This window comes from Tachypleus tridentatus, chromosome 3 (assembly GCF_004210375.1).
Source record: "Tachypleus tridentatus isolate NWPU-2018 chromosome 3, ASM421037v1, whole genome shotgun sequence".
In the NCBI taxonomy this organism is placed as follows: Eukaryota; Metazoa; Arthropoda; class Merostomata; order Xiphosura; family Limulidae; genus Tachypleus; species Tachypleus tridentatus.
In genome coordinates this window covers 2312343-2329470 of record NC_134827.1, presented here as the reverse complement: position 1 = coordinate 2329470, position 17128 = coordinate 2312343, and the positions used below count along the sequence as shown (strand labels likewise).

Genomic DNA, 17128 nt, shown 5'->3' with positions numbered 1-17128 from the left:
TAATTCCAAACAAACAAATCGAAGGAATATATATATATATATGTACTACGTTCATTAGTCGTTTTTCTTTCTTTCTTATTCATTTTCTGATATGTGTTAACATTTAACACTTTTTAGTATTTTAAAATTTCTAAACTTCATGTAGATTTTGTAAATATTCTGACCTCAAGACTAAATGCTTGGCCTTAACTTCTTTTAGTACATGATTCACCCTTACAGTGTGTGCTACAAGACAAATGCAAATACGTATACTTCACTCTGATACAACCTCTTCGTACATACTAGAATAAAAACCTGTCAAAAATGATGAGAAATCAAAGTCTACCATATCTGAATTCTCCAATATGCATTTACAACTTTACCGTCCATAAACTGACATAAGAGAAATTAAGGGCCTACTTGAACTACTTCTCTTCACTAAAGAAGAAAAAAACACGATAAATTAATTTCATTCTTTATTTGATAGAAAAACTCCTCTTTGAATTCAACTAAAATGTGAACGAGCAAAGAAATGAGAAGGTGTTATAGGAGTATAAATGGAATAGACTCGTGTAACTCGCGAAATTCGGAGAAATCGAACGTGACCAATCAACACTGGGCTTTTATGATTATCATAATATATGTATATCTGTATATATTCAAACCTCTATGTTAAGAAACATATAACATTCGAAACAACTTCCATTCAGCAAGATAAGCTCTTTCATAATAATACAATGACACAATGGTATTACATACATATATATATATAATATAGTAAAGGCTTTACGCTTATTGTTAACACTTTAACTGGAGCAGTGTAAAACATTAAACAACTCTTTACTACCATTTAAATGATCACCAAGTATCTGTTTTGTGTTTTTTCAATAGCTCTTGGCGCCCACAACTTGCATATCCTTGTGTACTGTGGAGACGAGAACAGTGGAGTAGTTGGCGTGCGAGGCTGCGTGTTAGAGGGTTCAAGATTTGTGCTGCAATGCCAACTGAATAAGTCTAGTTTTTTCAGTTGTGGGTGCTTTATAAAAGTGACAGTCGGTCTCCTTGTTCATTTTAAAGAGTTGCACAAACCTTTGTAGCAGCGATTGCTTCTAAATAGCCGCCATACCTTTGATAAATAGTACAAAATTGTATTCTATGGATCTCTGATTTATTCATTCAGACCATGTGTTGCATAATGTAAAATTACCAGTTTCCCACAAAATGTCTTCTTTCACAGCACTTGTCTTACTTTCAAGCAAATTACATTTTACTGTTCAGAAAAAAAAACAACCTTGCATTGAAATGCCTTTGAAATATGCAGTTCAAATCTACTTTCACACCACGCTATGAAATTGAGCTTATTTAGAGCTAAATAAAAGAAAACAAGTGTTGATATGCTCGATTTTGTTGCAGGGGTCTTAAGCGATCAACCATTCTCTCACAAACATAAAAATAACAGACATCTTACAACACTCAGCACTTTCCATAGTCAAACTGTAATGTTGTCTCTATTGAAAACTCTCTGTCTATACTATGTAAATATAACCGCATACGTTAACATCGCTTTACACTACCTTCAACGTTAGTAAACCATTTATAGATGTTACTATACATTAAATTCTTCACAAATAGTTCCTGGCTCAACATTGTTAGAGAAAAGTATTTCTCCAATCAAGCGAACAGAACCATTAATAAAGATTTTAGAGATCTGAAACTTTGGGTCTTGGTGTAAACAGTTAAGAGCCATTCTTACAATACGACAACCCTGGTACAAGCTGTTTAGAGTAATCCTTACAATGTTACACCCGTAAAGTGAATGATTTAGACTTTAGAGCAATCCTTACAGTATCAGTGATATCGACAAAACCCACTTGTAGAGAAAAATATATATGTAAACCTGACGATGACCGAAGAAGGTCGAAACGTTGTTCGCTCCTCTACGTAAAATATTTTCTCAACCCAAACGAGCCGTTTTTACATATATATAATCCTTACAGTATGGCAGCCTTCTTGTAAACAGCTTAGAGCAATTATTACGTTACGACACACTTGATGCAAACAGCTCAGAGAAGTCCTTAAAATATGACATCCTTGGTTTAAAAAGCTAAAGGCTATCCTTGCAATAGGAAAACCTTGGTGTAAACGGTTTACAGTCATTCATACGATATTACATATTCCGTGTAAATGGTTTAGAGCAATCATGTAACTTTTGAACCAGGTTTTTATACAAAAATATGGAGACGGAATATCAGTTTTGTAAGATCTATGCGATAAGTTTATTTTTTAAATGCTTTCTTTTCAGTGAAACCGTCTAATTTGTCAAAAATATTCGATAATGATTTGTTCATGTTTTTAAATTATGTGTACAGTGTAAGGTATTAACTGATTCCTATTAATAAAAGGAAAACGTATTAATCATTCAAAAAACGATTATTTTACATTCATTATAGTCTTACTTGTTTGATCACAATATGTAAATACATTAATGGAAATGGAGAGAGAAACCAGAAATAACTGAAGAAAATAACTTTTCTTTAAGAAACGAGAAAATTCACACGTCCTACATTCCTCTAATTTTCAAACTTTGTCAAGTGTCTTCATTGTAGTAAAATACGAACCCATAATCTTCTCAAAAGTATATAAACATAATGACGGTGGGTTAAGTTAGATGAAAGGTCAACAAGAAATCATTCAGTAAATTTTCCAGGTTGTTAGAAATATCTAAAACTGTCAGTAACCTGTTTAAATGTGAGCACGTGAAACTGACGCCCCTTATAAAAGTAGGCGACCTTCAGTATCATTGTATTTGACCTATTTCGGGTAAGCTTAAATAAATGTAGATATTATACAAAACTTTTTCTTCAATTACTAACCTGTGAAATAAACGTAAATTATATATCTAACGTTCTACTACAATTATCCAACACTGATAATAAAGATAGAAAATGTAACTACGAAAAAAATATATAAGTTGCGTCAATAATGAAATCATAGGGATTGTGCTACGTCGCCAAAACTACCCATAACTATAACTTAGGTATCGATTTAACATAAATATGATTAAACCTAATAATCATACTATTGGTGTGAACGTGCTTTGAAGACACTATGAGAAAAACCTAAACGCTGAATACGTGAAGTGAAGAAAAGGTGTTTTTGGCTACTGTTCAGTTCTTTACATTATTGGTCGCATAATAGCAGATATAATAAATAAACTTAATATTCCTAAGATTGTTTAACTCGAAGTCTAAGTTCAAGGTGGTCCGCTTAAATCTGCACTTTGGTCAACAGGTATTATATTTTTCATCAGTTGCCCTAAACTCAAGTTAACCAAAGAGAGATAAACTGGACCTATATCGTAGTGAAAGTATCAAACACACTGGTGTTGTAAAACTAAAAACAACAGCTACTCTTCCTTTAATCAATTAAGGCAAAATGAATATAAACAGTAAAAGAGAGAATAAGACTAAATACTGAAGAAACTAGAAAGAAATCTCTGTTAGAGCAAAATGAGGCTTAAAATAATTTTTTAAAAAACGACATAACCAAGACTTTGTAATAGAGAATAAAAACACTATGAAATAGTTTGCAAACAAGAATCGCGAAAATCAGCAGAATAAGTCCACAAAAGTGTTACAAAAAGGAGGAACATTATTAGACAAAACAAAACAATGTAGGAAAACGATTTTAGAAAGATGAAATAAAGAAATCAATAATGAAAAGGATGAAAGTAGAAAAGAAAATCAGGTGAGTATAGAAACAAGAAATGTATATAAGAGTTTATCAAGAAACTAACCATGTCTTCAAGTAAAACCATCCAGATAAGTACGATCGGATACGAATTGAAATTGAGGATGTCAAAGACAAATGGGAGGAGTATATGACGGAACTACATAATGATGTGGAGGAAGAGAAATTACTCCTAGTTTTAATAAAACGAATTAACAAAGGACCAGCAATTCTGGTAAAAAAAAATGGAAATCCTTGTGGTACAAACGAGGTATTATAGCGTATTTTTAAAGGAAATGTGCATATGAGAGATTAAATATCTGACTGCAATTTCTAATTCAATTTATAGATAATGGAAAGCACAATTCCAACAGCATTTATAAGCCTTTTTCTTTCTTTTCTTGCACTAATTCCCAAGAAGCCTGAAACTATAGAGAGTCACCAATTCATGAATATCAGCTTGAAAATTCACACCTCAATAGCTTTGCTAAAAGTAATCCTCATTATAATTAAAGGTAAAGTTAAGAATAAGTGGTCAGAAGAAAAAACTAGGGCACACGAGAATGTAAATTGTATATTTATGTATACTTCATAAACTTCGATAAAACTTTTGATAAGATAAACATTGAGAAGCTAATCGATATTCTGCGACATATTTGAGTAAATCGAGCGAATCTCAGAATTCTGAATAATTTATAATGGAGTCAGAAAGCAACAGTGTGAAGTGAAGGAGATCTAAGCAGTTGATTTAGGGTTAGGAGAGGTGTACGACACGCATGAGTGTTTGTTGTATCATGCCCACTATTACACATTATTTCCATTAACCCGGATCGCTTCTATGTCAGTTAACCTCTTTTCATACAAATTATATTATGTTAGTGAAAGCAAACACATGAGCGCACAAAATTCTCATTAGAATTAAGATACCGAAGAAGATAAAAGGAATACGAATACCATGACTGATTAATTGTTTATTTTAAAGAAATGTATGCTTGTGTTTCGAGATCAAACTCTTTTATAATCTTATACTACCATTAAACAATGAATAAACTTAGTATTCTAAAAATTGTTTAATTCAAGGGTGTTCAATTCCATGTACACTTTGATCAATGTGTGTTATTGGGTTATACTAGTTTCAGAGGATTACACTCCTCACCAATAACCAGTTAACCAGTATGTTTGATACTTTTCATTACGTCATACGTCCACCTTATCTCTCTTTGACTTTTCATTTCTTATTTCTTTACTTATTTATTTTTCCCCCACCGGTGCAGCGGTAAGTCTGCGGATTTACAATGCTAAGATCAGGGGACTCGTTTCCCTCGGTAGACTCAGCAAATAGCCCTATGTGGCATTGCTATAAAAAACACGCAAACATTTATTTACATATGTTCATTTAGAAGCTTGGTAAAGCGCCATCAAAATAAATTTCCAGAAAGCTTTCTTCAAGGATAATTAAAGTCTGCTTCTTCACTGGAGCACGTTCACATAACAAGAGTGTTGTGTTATTAAGCGAAAAGCCACACGATGGGTTTTATTTGCTATGACCATCTGAATAGCTAGTCAAACTGTCTGTTCATAATATCAGCCTCACTAAAGGCGCTCTCAACTTGAACGTTTGGTGTCATATCAATTGTGACATTATTTTAAGCAATTTCATACAAAAAATTTGAAACGTTTTATTTTGTTTGTTGGCTGTTCAGCGCTGAGAAACACATTAAGCTATCTTGGCTCTGCTCACATTGAGTATTGAACCCAAATTTTTATCATTATAAGCCCTTAGACTTACTGCGGGCTATTTGATCAAATCATTGTAGTTTTCAAAATCCGTATAATTAAAATAATACGTCAAATTACTAGTATAAATTAACTCCTTGTAACTTTTAGGTTCAGTATAATTGAGATAATACGCCAAAACAGTTTCAGTTTCGTTTACTAGAAGCTATGAACACACAACTCATTTCTAACGCCATTATAATTCTCTCGGGTTTTAGGTCAATTTCTGATATACTTGTTTGTGGCAGTGTTTAGTTATTTCATTTAGTCGTTTTTTTGGTAATATAATCAGGGAAGCTTGGGTACACCTGGGCCTCTACCTCTCCTTTGATTGCGGATTTTTTGCGACTCAAACACTGTATACAATACACTTAAATTAAACTGCCGGAAGCGGACAGTACCTTTTTCGAACTTACGGATTTACAACACTAAAATCCGGGATTCGATCCCGTCGGTAGACATATCACAAACAAATCATAGTGCGTAGATGAAGATATATTAGTATACCGTCACAAAAGAGTAAATACTAAAAATGAACGAATCATAAATAATTACAAGGTAATTATGAATAAAGGAAAGAAAAGAAAATCACCTTGACACAATTTCTACTAGGTTTTAGGCCTAGATATTTTAATATTAAAGATATGTTCATCGTAAATTGTATGAAGCTAATGATGGATTAATTTTCCTCTTTGTTGATTTATCAAAGAGATTTGTTTCAAAAGACAGTACTACAGTCAGAAAATATATATAAATCAAAAGATTTTGTGTTGGATGATAAGTAGAAGTACAACTTAATAAAATAAAATAATCTAAAAAATATGTTCTGCAGATTGTGGCAGAATGGTTTTTATAAAACCAAATCGTCGAAATTCGGCACTATGTTTTCTTGACATTAATACAACATTCTCAGGTGATGAAAATCATTGGTACCAAGCAGCAAAGGTCTTCCTGTTTTATAAAAGCTCTGCAAAAATAGTTTTATGTAGAAATCAAGCCTGTTCTACTCCGTAGAGAATTTATTTTAAGAATTACAGAAAAAGTATGTAAAAAAGAAAGATCTGAACAATATAGTATCTTTACTGTTTGTTCGAGTTTCCCATAAAAGAATAACTTCAAAACTCCAAAACAGCATTATAATAGCTTATAAAAACTTGTTAAAATTACATTTCAATATGTGAATATTTTCTTATGTTTTCTTACGGTTGTACAATTTTCACTGTGTTTTACTAGCCATGAAACTACTTGCTATTGTATACGGTTATAATAAGTCTGTTCTCATTTTTTTTCCTAGTTACTGGCCTGAATATGTGGCTGTCTGTGATGTCTATCGGTTTGGTCTGTACCTTCTACACTTCAATTGTAAGATATTTTTACCATATTATTTTCTGGAACTTGCAGTTAATTTTGGTAATTCTTAAACAACAAAACTGTGAAATAAGAGTCTATTTTATTACTTGTAAAACTCTACAAGCGTATTCTAACTGTTGTCCATGTATTAAGAAAAGATGAGAAAGAATTGGGTGAAATAATGTAATTATTTAATAAGCTGATCCAAATGTCTGAATTACCAATTAAGTATTTTTTAACGAATTCTAAATTTCATTGTTGATATACTGTGTACATAGCTACAATGCATCTCAATGTTAGCATCGTGAAAATCATTAAAGTCTGAAACACACGTAGTCTACACGATATTATAATTATTTTATTACTGTTTTGTACTTACAACAGCTCAGAACGTTTAATAATATTGTCGCTCCTGTTAAAGTAATAACTGCTTCAAAATTACCAAGATCAGTAACTATCTGTGTCACTTGATACACACACGCTATTGTCACATGGTAATGATAAAAGATAAACTGGTAGCAATTTTAAGGTAGAAATTGTTGCGTCTTGATGTCTTTACCTTTGATTTTTGATGTTGTTTATTTACTGTTTTGGAATACGTTAGAATTAAGGGAATGTGAAATGGTTAAATCTGTAATAGAGCATAATTAATGGCATTTCGATCACCTAGGGTGGTATTAAAGCAGTGGTTTGGACGGATTTCTTTCAAGTTATCATGATGTTTAGTTCAGTTATCGTTATCGTCATCAAGGGAGTTTATGACGAAGGTGGTATACAGCACGTGTGGAAAACCAGTGAAGAAGGGCAGAGAATTGAATTTTTCAAGTAATTAATTACTAGTCCATGGCGTTAAAAAATCTATTATCTAAATTACTTCATTAATCTGTCTATTTATTCACAGGAAAAATCGCATCTAATTTTAGATATCCCAGATAATTTAGATTAAAAGATTGTGCTAATCAAATTTTAAAAGAGAAAACGTATTTACTTTTGGATATTCAAGATAATCCAGACGAAAAGATATGAAATATTGTGCCAATAAATTTAAAAATTGAAATAGCACAACAGGTTTTACTACTTTGTGTAATCTTTATTCTGTGTGTGTATTCTTGAGAAATCCAGCTCAAAATATATTGTCTCCCCTAAATCATAATAATCCAACATTAAATGTTGCGAAACAGGAGGTAGCCCACAATTCTGAGAACTGTACTGAATTTTCATTTTAAAATGTAATCTAGTTTCTCTATAGATTCTATACGATAAATTTTATCCGTAAAAGTAACTGCTTGCAAGAACAATAAGGTCAATTAGATTACCCCTCCGAACTTCGTTTTTTACAGTCCAACAACTGTTAAGTGTCGCTCACTTGTCAAACATTTTTTTAAAGTAATTAACTATTTCATGAGTTCTACATCTATTAATATGTAGGGTTGGTTGTAAGTGTTTTAATTTATATGGTTCCCATGTGTTGAAGCAGTAATCTTTCAACTTTACGATGCCAGAATGTAGGGATACGAGACCTTACCGTCAGATAACCGTCAGAGCTCAGATAACAAATCGAATAGTTTCAAGAATATGGGTGCAAATAATTTCGGGTTGATTATATTATTTGTTAGGATGCAAACGTGGGTGTCAAAGATTTTCTAGATAACTAAGTAGTTCCCCATATTACATCAATTAATTTTAAGAATATGAGTAAAAATATATTCCATCATTTGTAATAACACTGCCTGGAAATTAAGTCAGTGGCGTAGTGATGGGCGCCAGATCCGAGAGCTACAAAATTAACAATTTGTTGGCCCAAAATTTAGCTGTTCCCGTAAGACTAAGGCTCATTAAAATGTTTTTGTTATGCTTGACATCAAATACTAGTACATAATCACAAATATTATACCTCGATCACCTATGGTGGTATTAAAGCAGTGGTTTGGACGGGTTTCTTTCAAGTTATCATGATGTTTAGTTCAGTTATCGTTATCGTCATCTTAGATAGTGAGGTAACTATTTTTGTTCGTAAGAGCAAAAAGAAAAAAAAATCCTAAGCAGACAGATAGCTAGACGGACTGACAGATAAATTGAAAAATTGGTATATACGATACATCATAACGAGAGTGTATTTTAACGATTATATAAACGTGTTTTGTTCAGTTTTAGTCCTGATCCAACTGTACGACATACCGTGTGGAGTCTTGGAATCGGTGGCTATTTCACATGGTTGGCTGTTTATGGAGTTAATCAAGCCATGGTCCAGCGATACTTGACTATTCCTACCTTGAAAAGTGCACAAAAGTAAGATAAATACCTTTCGTTTTTATAACTTATAATAAGATATGTTTATCACTATCTAGTAATTTAAAATAGCAAATACTTCACGCTATTCCTTTTCTGCCTAACCATTATTGTAAGTTAGCCTAATAGATAACCATTTAGGGGATTCGAAGTCATGGCACATTGCCAATCGAGCGACCATAACTACAAAACTATGCCAAATTCATGTTCTGTAATTTATATTCATCATACTAAATCCTTATACAAAGTGTTACCACTTATTAAATGTACGAACACTGTCTCGGCCCATCGGACTAGAGTCATAACCATTTGTACTCGTAACAGTTTAGATATCAGTAACTTGTAATATATTAAGTGTATCTTCACAAAATTTGACAGACTTTTTGTAAATATTACAAGACTTTTACACACGAAAAATCAGATTTTTAAATAAAGTATTTCTTATTTATAATTCTTCATGAAATTGTCAATTCTTTTTAACTAGTACAAAAGCAAAGTGATTCTCATTTTGATATTTAAAATATTTTTCTTTGTCTCAAAAATTTCATATTTCACTTTTATAACCTCTAGAACCTCTTAAATGAATATACAACTTGTTTTTCAGTCAAACACTATATTTTATCTGTTTATTACGTTTATTTCTTGATTTTTCAGCCTGTATAAAATTCATTAAACATAAAGAAGAGAAAAATTGTAAAATCAAAATAAAATAAGGACCTGTGTCTCTTTCTATTCATTATTAATAAGAAGGTTTCAAATTACATACCGTGAAAGTTTCAACTATTAAACATATCCCATAAATTTTCTATGTTTCTTTTACTTTAAACAACTAAAGTTAAACCCATTATAAATAAAGCAGAAATACCTGACCATCTGAGCACATGTTTTAACCTGTCTTTGGGCATGGCACATCGTAATACGACATCCAAAAGAATAAGAGCGCACGTGCAAAACAGAAAAGTATCATTCATATATGCCCTTGCTCCAATAACACAATATTAGACTAAGCGGCTTATGTTTCGTACAACACTTACAAGAAATTTCCAAAGGTAATAAAACTGCAATTAGAATGCGTGAAAACATTTATTATACAGTTCAAAGTTGCGCTGGTCTAATAAACATTGTAGGTTTAGAGCATCATCGATCCATTTACATTGCAGGTGTTTCAGTAATACTGTTTTGTTCGTTTTTTGAACTTCGCGCAAAAGCTACTCGAGGGCTATCTGCGCTAGCCGTCCCTAATTTAGCAGTGTAAGACTAGAGAGAAAGCAGCTGGTCACCACCACCCACTTCCAACTCTTGGGCTACTCTTTTACCAATGAATAGTGGGATTTATCATATCATTATAACGCCCTCACGCCTGAAAGGGCGAGCATGTTTGGTGTGACAAGGATTCGAACCCGCGACCCTCGGATTACGAGTCCAGTGCCTTAACCACATAGCCGTGCCGGACTTTACGTAAAAGAGGGGGGAAATTGGTTTGATATAAATGTAGATACACAGTTATATTTTCTAGCTTTCACGAAGATGAAAAGAGAAACAGATAAGAATCTTTGTTTGTTCTTAAGCAGAACGTTACACAATAGGTTATTTATGCTCTGTCCACAGAGGGTATTAAAACCCAGTTTGTAGGATTATAAGCTCTCAATCTTACCGCTGAACCACCAAGAAGAAATAATAGGTCTAATAGTATAGTTTTAGCGCATAATTGATATCACATATGATGTGCAAATTTTCTCGCCATCTGCAAGTAAATATCCTGGCATGATCAAGTGGTTAGAGCGCTGGACTCGCAATCTGCAGGTCGCCGCTTCGAATCCCCGTCCTACTAAACACTCTCGCCCTTTCAGCCATGAGAGCGTTATAATGTTACGGTCAACCCACTGTTCGTTGATTAAATGGTATACATCAACAAATCACAGACACTACAGCATTTAAAATATAACATAAAGACAGAAATTAATGGCCTTACGCGTAAAGCTTTGACTTCTGCAACAGAAGGCGTTTAGCAGTTAGCGGTGTACACCTACCGGAAATTATATATGTTTCATACCTAATTATTACAAGAAATCGTATTTAGCTATAGTTTCAAATATAATAAACACAAATTATACCAAAAGATTTGTTGTCTATAGTCCATGATTGCAGTTCAAATCCTTGCACTTCTTTTGACAAACCTTATTTCAAACTCACTCATGACCATGCGACATGGTCAAATTGTTTTTGAAATGTCTTACTTCCTTGAAGATAATCCCAAAGATACTTATTAAAATAAAGATATGGTGATTGTGCCGGTCAAAAAGGACAACTTGCGTTACCACGATGCTTTTCTTCTGGATGGTACAAGTGGAGTATATTGTCGCATTATCATCTTAGAAGACCCTTTCTCCATCAAGGTGAAAGTGCAGTATTCTAAGATGGACTTCATCAGGTTACAATTTAGATGTTATTCACCACTCTAAAGAAATTAATGTCATACTATGCATTAATATCCTCCAATTCTTTGCATTGTCCAAACAAAAAACAAATTCAAGGGTTCCATGTGAGTGTTTCATATGTTTACAGTACCTGTTGCACATTTTGAATCTGTCCAGTATTTCTCCTCTTCTCTAGCCTATCAGTTATTATAAGAAACGTTTTAAACCTGAAATCGCTTGTAACATACATTGGATTCCATACGTTATTGGATGAGATTATGTGTAAAACGATTTAGATATGATAATTTCTATTCGCTATGCATCCCAAAGTCTTGCCTTAATACAAAGACACTAAACTGGTCTTCTAATTATTGAATAATTCAGTCAGTACTTTTCTTTACTATAAGAATATTTTCATACTAAAGCGACATTGTAAATTACAAATTTTGAGATTTGCAACAGAACTATTGATTAAAGTGTTAGTAATATGCTACTTTCTAATGTCATATTAATTTTCCGGCGTCTATTTCTTAATTTATCCATGAATTGAATTCAGTCACGATTCACCTTGTTACTATGAATATCAGAAGATATTTTTGCAGTTCATAATTTTTCTCTGCGTCTGGTGTTTATTTTAAGGGCAAAGCTGTCAAGTGTGCTATTCCACTAGGGATGAAACCCATAATTTTAGTGTAAGCTTAAAAACTTATCCCCTAAGCCCCTGAGTTGGTATCAATGGAAATAATAATAAGAATATAATATAGAATAACTTTAAAAATCAAATAACTTACTAGAATGTTGATTAAAGTAAACGGTGTATTAACTAATTTTGAAATAGTATCAGATATCTTATCACGTGACTTATATAGCCGATAGTAAACTGGAGTACATTTGTAATACTTATAGATCAAGAAATTCACTTTTTGTCAAGAGAGATTTTGGAAATGTTTCGAGCAGGTTTTTGAAATCCTTTGATCTTTTAAATTTATTCAATTCGTAGTTTATTAATCTTGAAGGCATAATTTAAGCATACCATCTGAAGAGCTGGACAATAGAAATAATTGTCCATGTTCGACTTAAAGAATCCCAAATGCTTAATACTTCTGATAAAAATCATTAAGACTGCTTCCTGTGTTTTGTTTTTTCTTATCGTAAAGACCTGGTAACGAAAATCCTTTTGGGTGGTGACTTGTTGGGAGATGAAGGCTAAATACGAAATTTTGTTTATACAAGTATACTTTTTGAAGTATGTAATAGATATGTTAAACAGGAATGTGAAAAACGAATCCCCTGTTTAATGTATTTTCATCAGAGGTATTAGAAATTTTTCTTAGATAATTAATTTTTAGGTGTTCATTTTTTTTTTCAATTTAGATATAGCTTCGTAAAGTGGATGTCTTGTAGCTTGTTGAAAGTATAGCAGTTTCTAGTATTATCAAAGTAATATCAATCAATGGACAAATAAATGTTCTTTTGCGATAAAATATCATAAAGATGGGTGCGCTGATACGACACCTAGTGAAGGATGCTTGCACAAGCCATTGTGAATCATATTCTAAAATCTTACTGGCAAACATTTCACAAAACGACTAAAGAGTAATTGGAACTTATGTTCCCACCTAAGATAAAGGTTTCGATATAAAATAGTGCTAATCGCATTTCCTCATTAATTTCCTTTATAATTAAATCAGACATCTAATGGTTGGCCTTGTGGTTTGAAATGCAGCCTGTTTCTTCTCGTAGAAATGGTTTTATACCTTTTGCATTTAATTATATTTAATGAGGTATGGTCACCATCACTACAATCCGCAAGAGCCATTCGGAATTGATGTCGCATGCTTAAAATTAGACTTTATAAAGTATTCAGATGTTTCAAACACCACTCCTTTATATGCAAAAAACGGCTCGTTTGGGTTGAGAAAATATTTTACATAGAAGAGCGAACAACGTTTCGACCTTCTTCGGTCATCGTCAGGTTCACAAAGAAAGAGGTAACTGACCGGAAGCTGACCACATGTTTGAAAGGGGTTGTGTAACTGTGTGTCGAAATGTAGAGGGCGGTATTAGATGTTTGAATATATAATTTTATTTATTTTATTATATTAATATAGGTATAAAGGCGTTTCTTTATATTGGTTTATTTTAGGTTTAAGTTGTTGTATAAGTAAGGCTTCTTTAATTTTGCGTTTGTTTATGTTTGTTTCTTTATTTAGTATTTGAGTGTTTTCTATGGTTATGTTGTGTTTATTTGACTTGCAGTGTTCGAAAACGTGTGAAGGTGACTTTTTATGTTCTTTGAATCTGGTTTCCATTTTTCTACTTGTTTCTCCAATAACGAAATATTTTCTTATTGTTTAGAACAAAATTTCTCTCGAGAACCTTGTTTGTTTTCTATGTTTTTCACAAACTCTTTCGAAAAACTGGAAAATAATTTATGTGTATTATTCAACGACAGTAAAATCAACTTGTCATTGGGCTATAATATAAAGCAAAAGGCTACCGATATCAACTTATTTCCACGAATATAATGTTAGACATTAGCAAAATATAGAAATAAGACAGCTTTCTATGTACATTTTTCCCAGGTAGTAATGAAATTACTCATATTGATTCCTATTAAAATCTAGTCCTTATTTTATTAAGAAAGTCAAATTAACATAATTTGTACTCTGTCTCAGTGTTTCAAACCGTTTCAGAACGATATGGTACAACCTTCCAGGCCTTATTCTGTTGGTAATTATCACAGGGCTCGCAGGCCTAATCGTCTACACCAAATACCATAACTGTGACCCCATTACTTTGAAACTGGTTAATGCCCCAGACCAGGTAGGCAATGAGTGTGTGTAAGTATTCTTTATTTACATAAGTGTGCAATGTCTTGATTTCAATATCATTGCAATCCAACTGTAAACGTTGGTTTTACTGGTATAACCCCCAATATTAGGACAATTTTCATTTTTTATATCACTGGTAAGTTTTATTTCTTCTCGTAAATCATAACTTTAAAACGTGTGTCATGATGTTTTGTTTTAGCACAAGTTTTTATCGAAATTCCAAATTTAAAAGCTTATGTAGCTCAGGTAGGATTAGTGAAGACTCATGTATATAATGTGGATATTCAACTTTTCTTGATTCTTCTATAAACTGATAACTAGCTAAAAGTCTGGATTTAATAAAAAAAAAACTGGTGAGACAGATTTCCTCGAGAGAAGATGAAAGGAGCAATATCCTAAAGAATAAACGTTTCGAACGTTTTTGCACGATCACATTTAACAATTCCTTTATTATTTTACAAACGCTTTCTTGTTGGTATCATATTTATACGTGAAACCACGTATTTTGATTATATTTATTTAATATTTCTTAAGAGTTTACATATCAAAATTATTGTGATAGGCTAAATTTTGGACTGGATGGTAACTGCTAAGCAGTGTTGGCTATATTTATTCTTGTATAGTTTTAACCTTCGAAATTCCAACGTTTCTGACAATCCGAAATTCATATTCTATGTGTGACACATCTTTTCGTACATATTAAATTTTCCTTTAGCATATTGCCCTTTAAAATCACACGAGTACAACAGAGAGAAACTTTATTAATATTTTTGAAAAGCAAGGACAACGCCCACCGTCGTTGATATATATATATACACACACACACAAAATAGTTGAGTTACCTACATTTATTTTCCTTGTCAGTAATTCTTGAATTTGTCAGGCCCGTTACGCCCCATTTGATTTGCCCTCCCGCAAATTTCGGAGGAGCTGCGGAGATACTTAAATCGCTGATTAAATCATATGCCAAAAATTAATCTAATTCACATATAAGCTATATTTGTGTATTATCCAATATCGTGCCTACGCCTTGGGGAAAACATTTGTTCTCTTTTTCAGCTCTTTCCCTTATATGTAATGGACGTCCTTGGTTTTTTGCCTGGTCTTCCTGGACTTTTTGTAGCCGGTGTTTTCAGTGGAGCTCTCAGGTAAGAAAGTAAGTCTATGAAGTAAGGAAGTTTAAGGCCAGTGAGTTTAGTTTGCTCTATAACTGCTGAAAGGTACATTTCTAACTATTCCGTTCATTAAACTTGTATAGAGCTCAGGAAGCTTTGAGATGTCTTTTTCTTTTTGAAAACACCTATCGAGATTTAAGCTTCACGAATGATTGTTAATGAACATTTAAAGTAAGACAATTATATGTATGGCTTTCATAAAACTAATTAAAATATAATTTTAAACGCTTTAGGTTGTCTCATTAGAAGAGTTTATTATTACAACTTGATGTGCGAGCTCTGTTAGTACTATTTAATATCAAGTTTGTTTGTTATTGTTTTTTGGTTTTAGCACAGTATCATCCGGAGTTAATTCTTTGGCAGCTGTGACATTGGAGGATTTGATTAAAACATACATCAAAAATGATCTGTCAGAACTCTGGGCTGCCCGTCTCACGAAGATACTTGGTGAGTATTGTAGTATGTGAATAATATGACTTATTTGTTTAAAATTAGCTCCTCTTTCTTTCCAGTAACTCAGAAAATGGATTTTGTATTTTTATATATGTATGGGCCGGATTCCTTACAGTAGGTGTATGTGACTTGTTAGCGATAAATTTTAACAATAAACAAACATCACACAGTCCACTTTTTTTTTTAATTGTGCATTAAAACAAGTCAAACGTATATATAAATGTTCGTTACATTGTTAATTATCACAGTTGTATCCAAAGTTTTAAATAATCGTCTCTTCTTGTTGAAGTCCACACAGGATGGTAAAGTTACTTTACAACAAATTCGCAAGTTCAAATCCAAGTTACACCAAACATCCTGGCCCTTTCAACCATGGAAGCATTATAATGTGACGGCCAACCCCATTATTCGTTGGTAAAAGAGCAGCCCTAGGGTTGGCGGTGAGTGGTGATGACTAGCTGCCTTTCCTCTAGCTTTTCGCTGCTAAATTAAGGACAGTTAGCACAAATCGCCCTCGTGTAGCTTTGCACGAAATTCACAACAAACAAACCTTAGAACACAACTGGCAAGACAAATTATTCTTCTCTACTCTATTATTATAATATAATCTGTGCTAATTTCACTTTAAAATTCTCCACTAATCGATCTTCATTGCTAAACTCTAAAATATGAAGTCCAGCTCTGACTATCTACCTAACTAACTCGAACAACATTTCGTACTTTTATTATAGCCTGACCGTGGCCCGAAACGTACTGCACACTACAATATATCAACGTAAAATAATATTCAATCAAAACAATGAGAAAAACTTAGAAGGTTCTAGTAATATTACATAATATAACAAGCGCCTCTTCATAACAATGATTAATAAATAATTACGTAAAGAAACCTGAGATAAACTGTCGCTTCTAAACATAACTAAATTTAACACTCGTAGAAATTAAATTGAAGCAGTCATGTATATGCATGTATCTAACGTCTAACAAGTTATAACGCTCAAAATCGAATTTCGACACTCGTGATGGAACAATACAGATAGTACATTATGTAGGTTTGTGCTTGACAATTAAACAAATAACAAAATTGAATAAATAAAAATGACTGTTTTTGCATTCTAATGATATG

The 17128-nt window shown here is 32.6% G+C and overlaps 2 protein-coding genes across 9 annotated transcripts in view; one reads left to right on the top strand and one right to left on the bottom strand.

Moving 5' to 3' along the window:
• Nucleotides 1-17128, top strand: part of LOC143246212 (sodium-coupled monocarboxylate transporter 2-like) — a 64217-nt gene that overhangs the window by 29641 nt on the left and 17448 nt on the right. For all 6 annotated transcript variants that reach the window (XR_013025855.1, XM_076492487.1, XM_076492485.1 and 3 more), the window contains exons 5-10: nt 6779-6846; nt 7505-7659; nt 8983-9123; nt 14237-14366; nt 15434-15522; nt 15881-15996. Coding sequence is in view for 5 of the 6 variants with exons in the window: in XM_076492487.1 (XP_076348602.1) it covers nt 6779-6846; nt 7505-7659; nt 8983-9123; nt 14237-14366; nt 15434-15522; nt 15881-15996 (699 nt within the window). In the remaining variant the exon portion in view is untranslated. The remainder of the gene's footprint in view (nt 1-6778; nt 6847-7504; nt 7660-8982; nt 9124-14236; nt 14367-15433; nt 15523-15880; nt 15997-17128) is intronic.
• Nucleotides 16168-17128, bottom strand: part of LOC143246210 (ATP-dependent RNA helicase DDX42) — a 125149-nt gene continuing 124188 nt past the window's right edge. For 2 of the 3 annotated variants that reach the window (XR_013025854.1, XM_076492472.1), the window contains one exon: nt 16168-16485. Coding sequence is in view for 2 of the 3 variants with exons in the window: in XM_076492472.1 (XP_076348587.1) it covers nt 16384-16485 (102 nt within the window). In the remaining variant the exon portion in view is untranslated. The remainder of the gene's footprint in view (nt 16486-17128) is intronic. The other variant, XM_076492473.1, reaches the window with a different exon arrangement.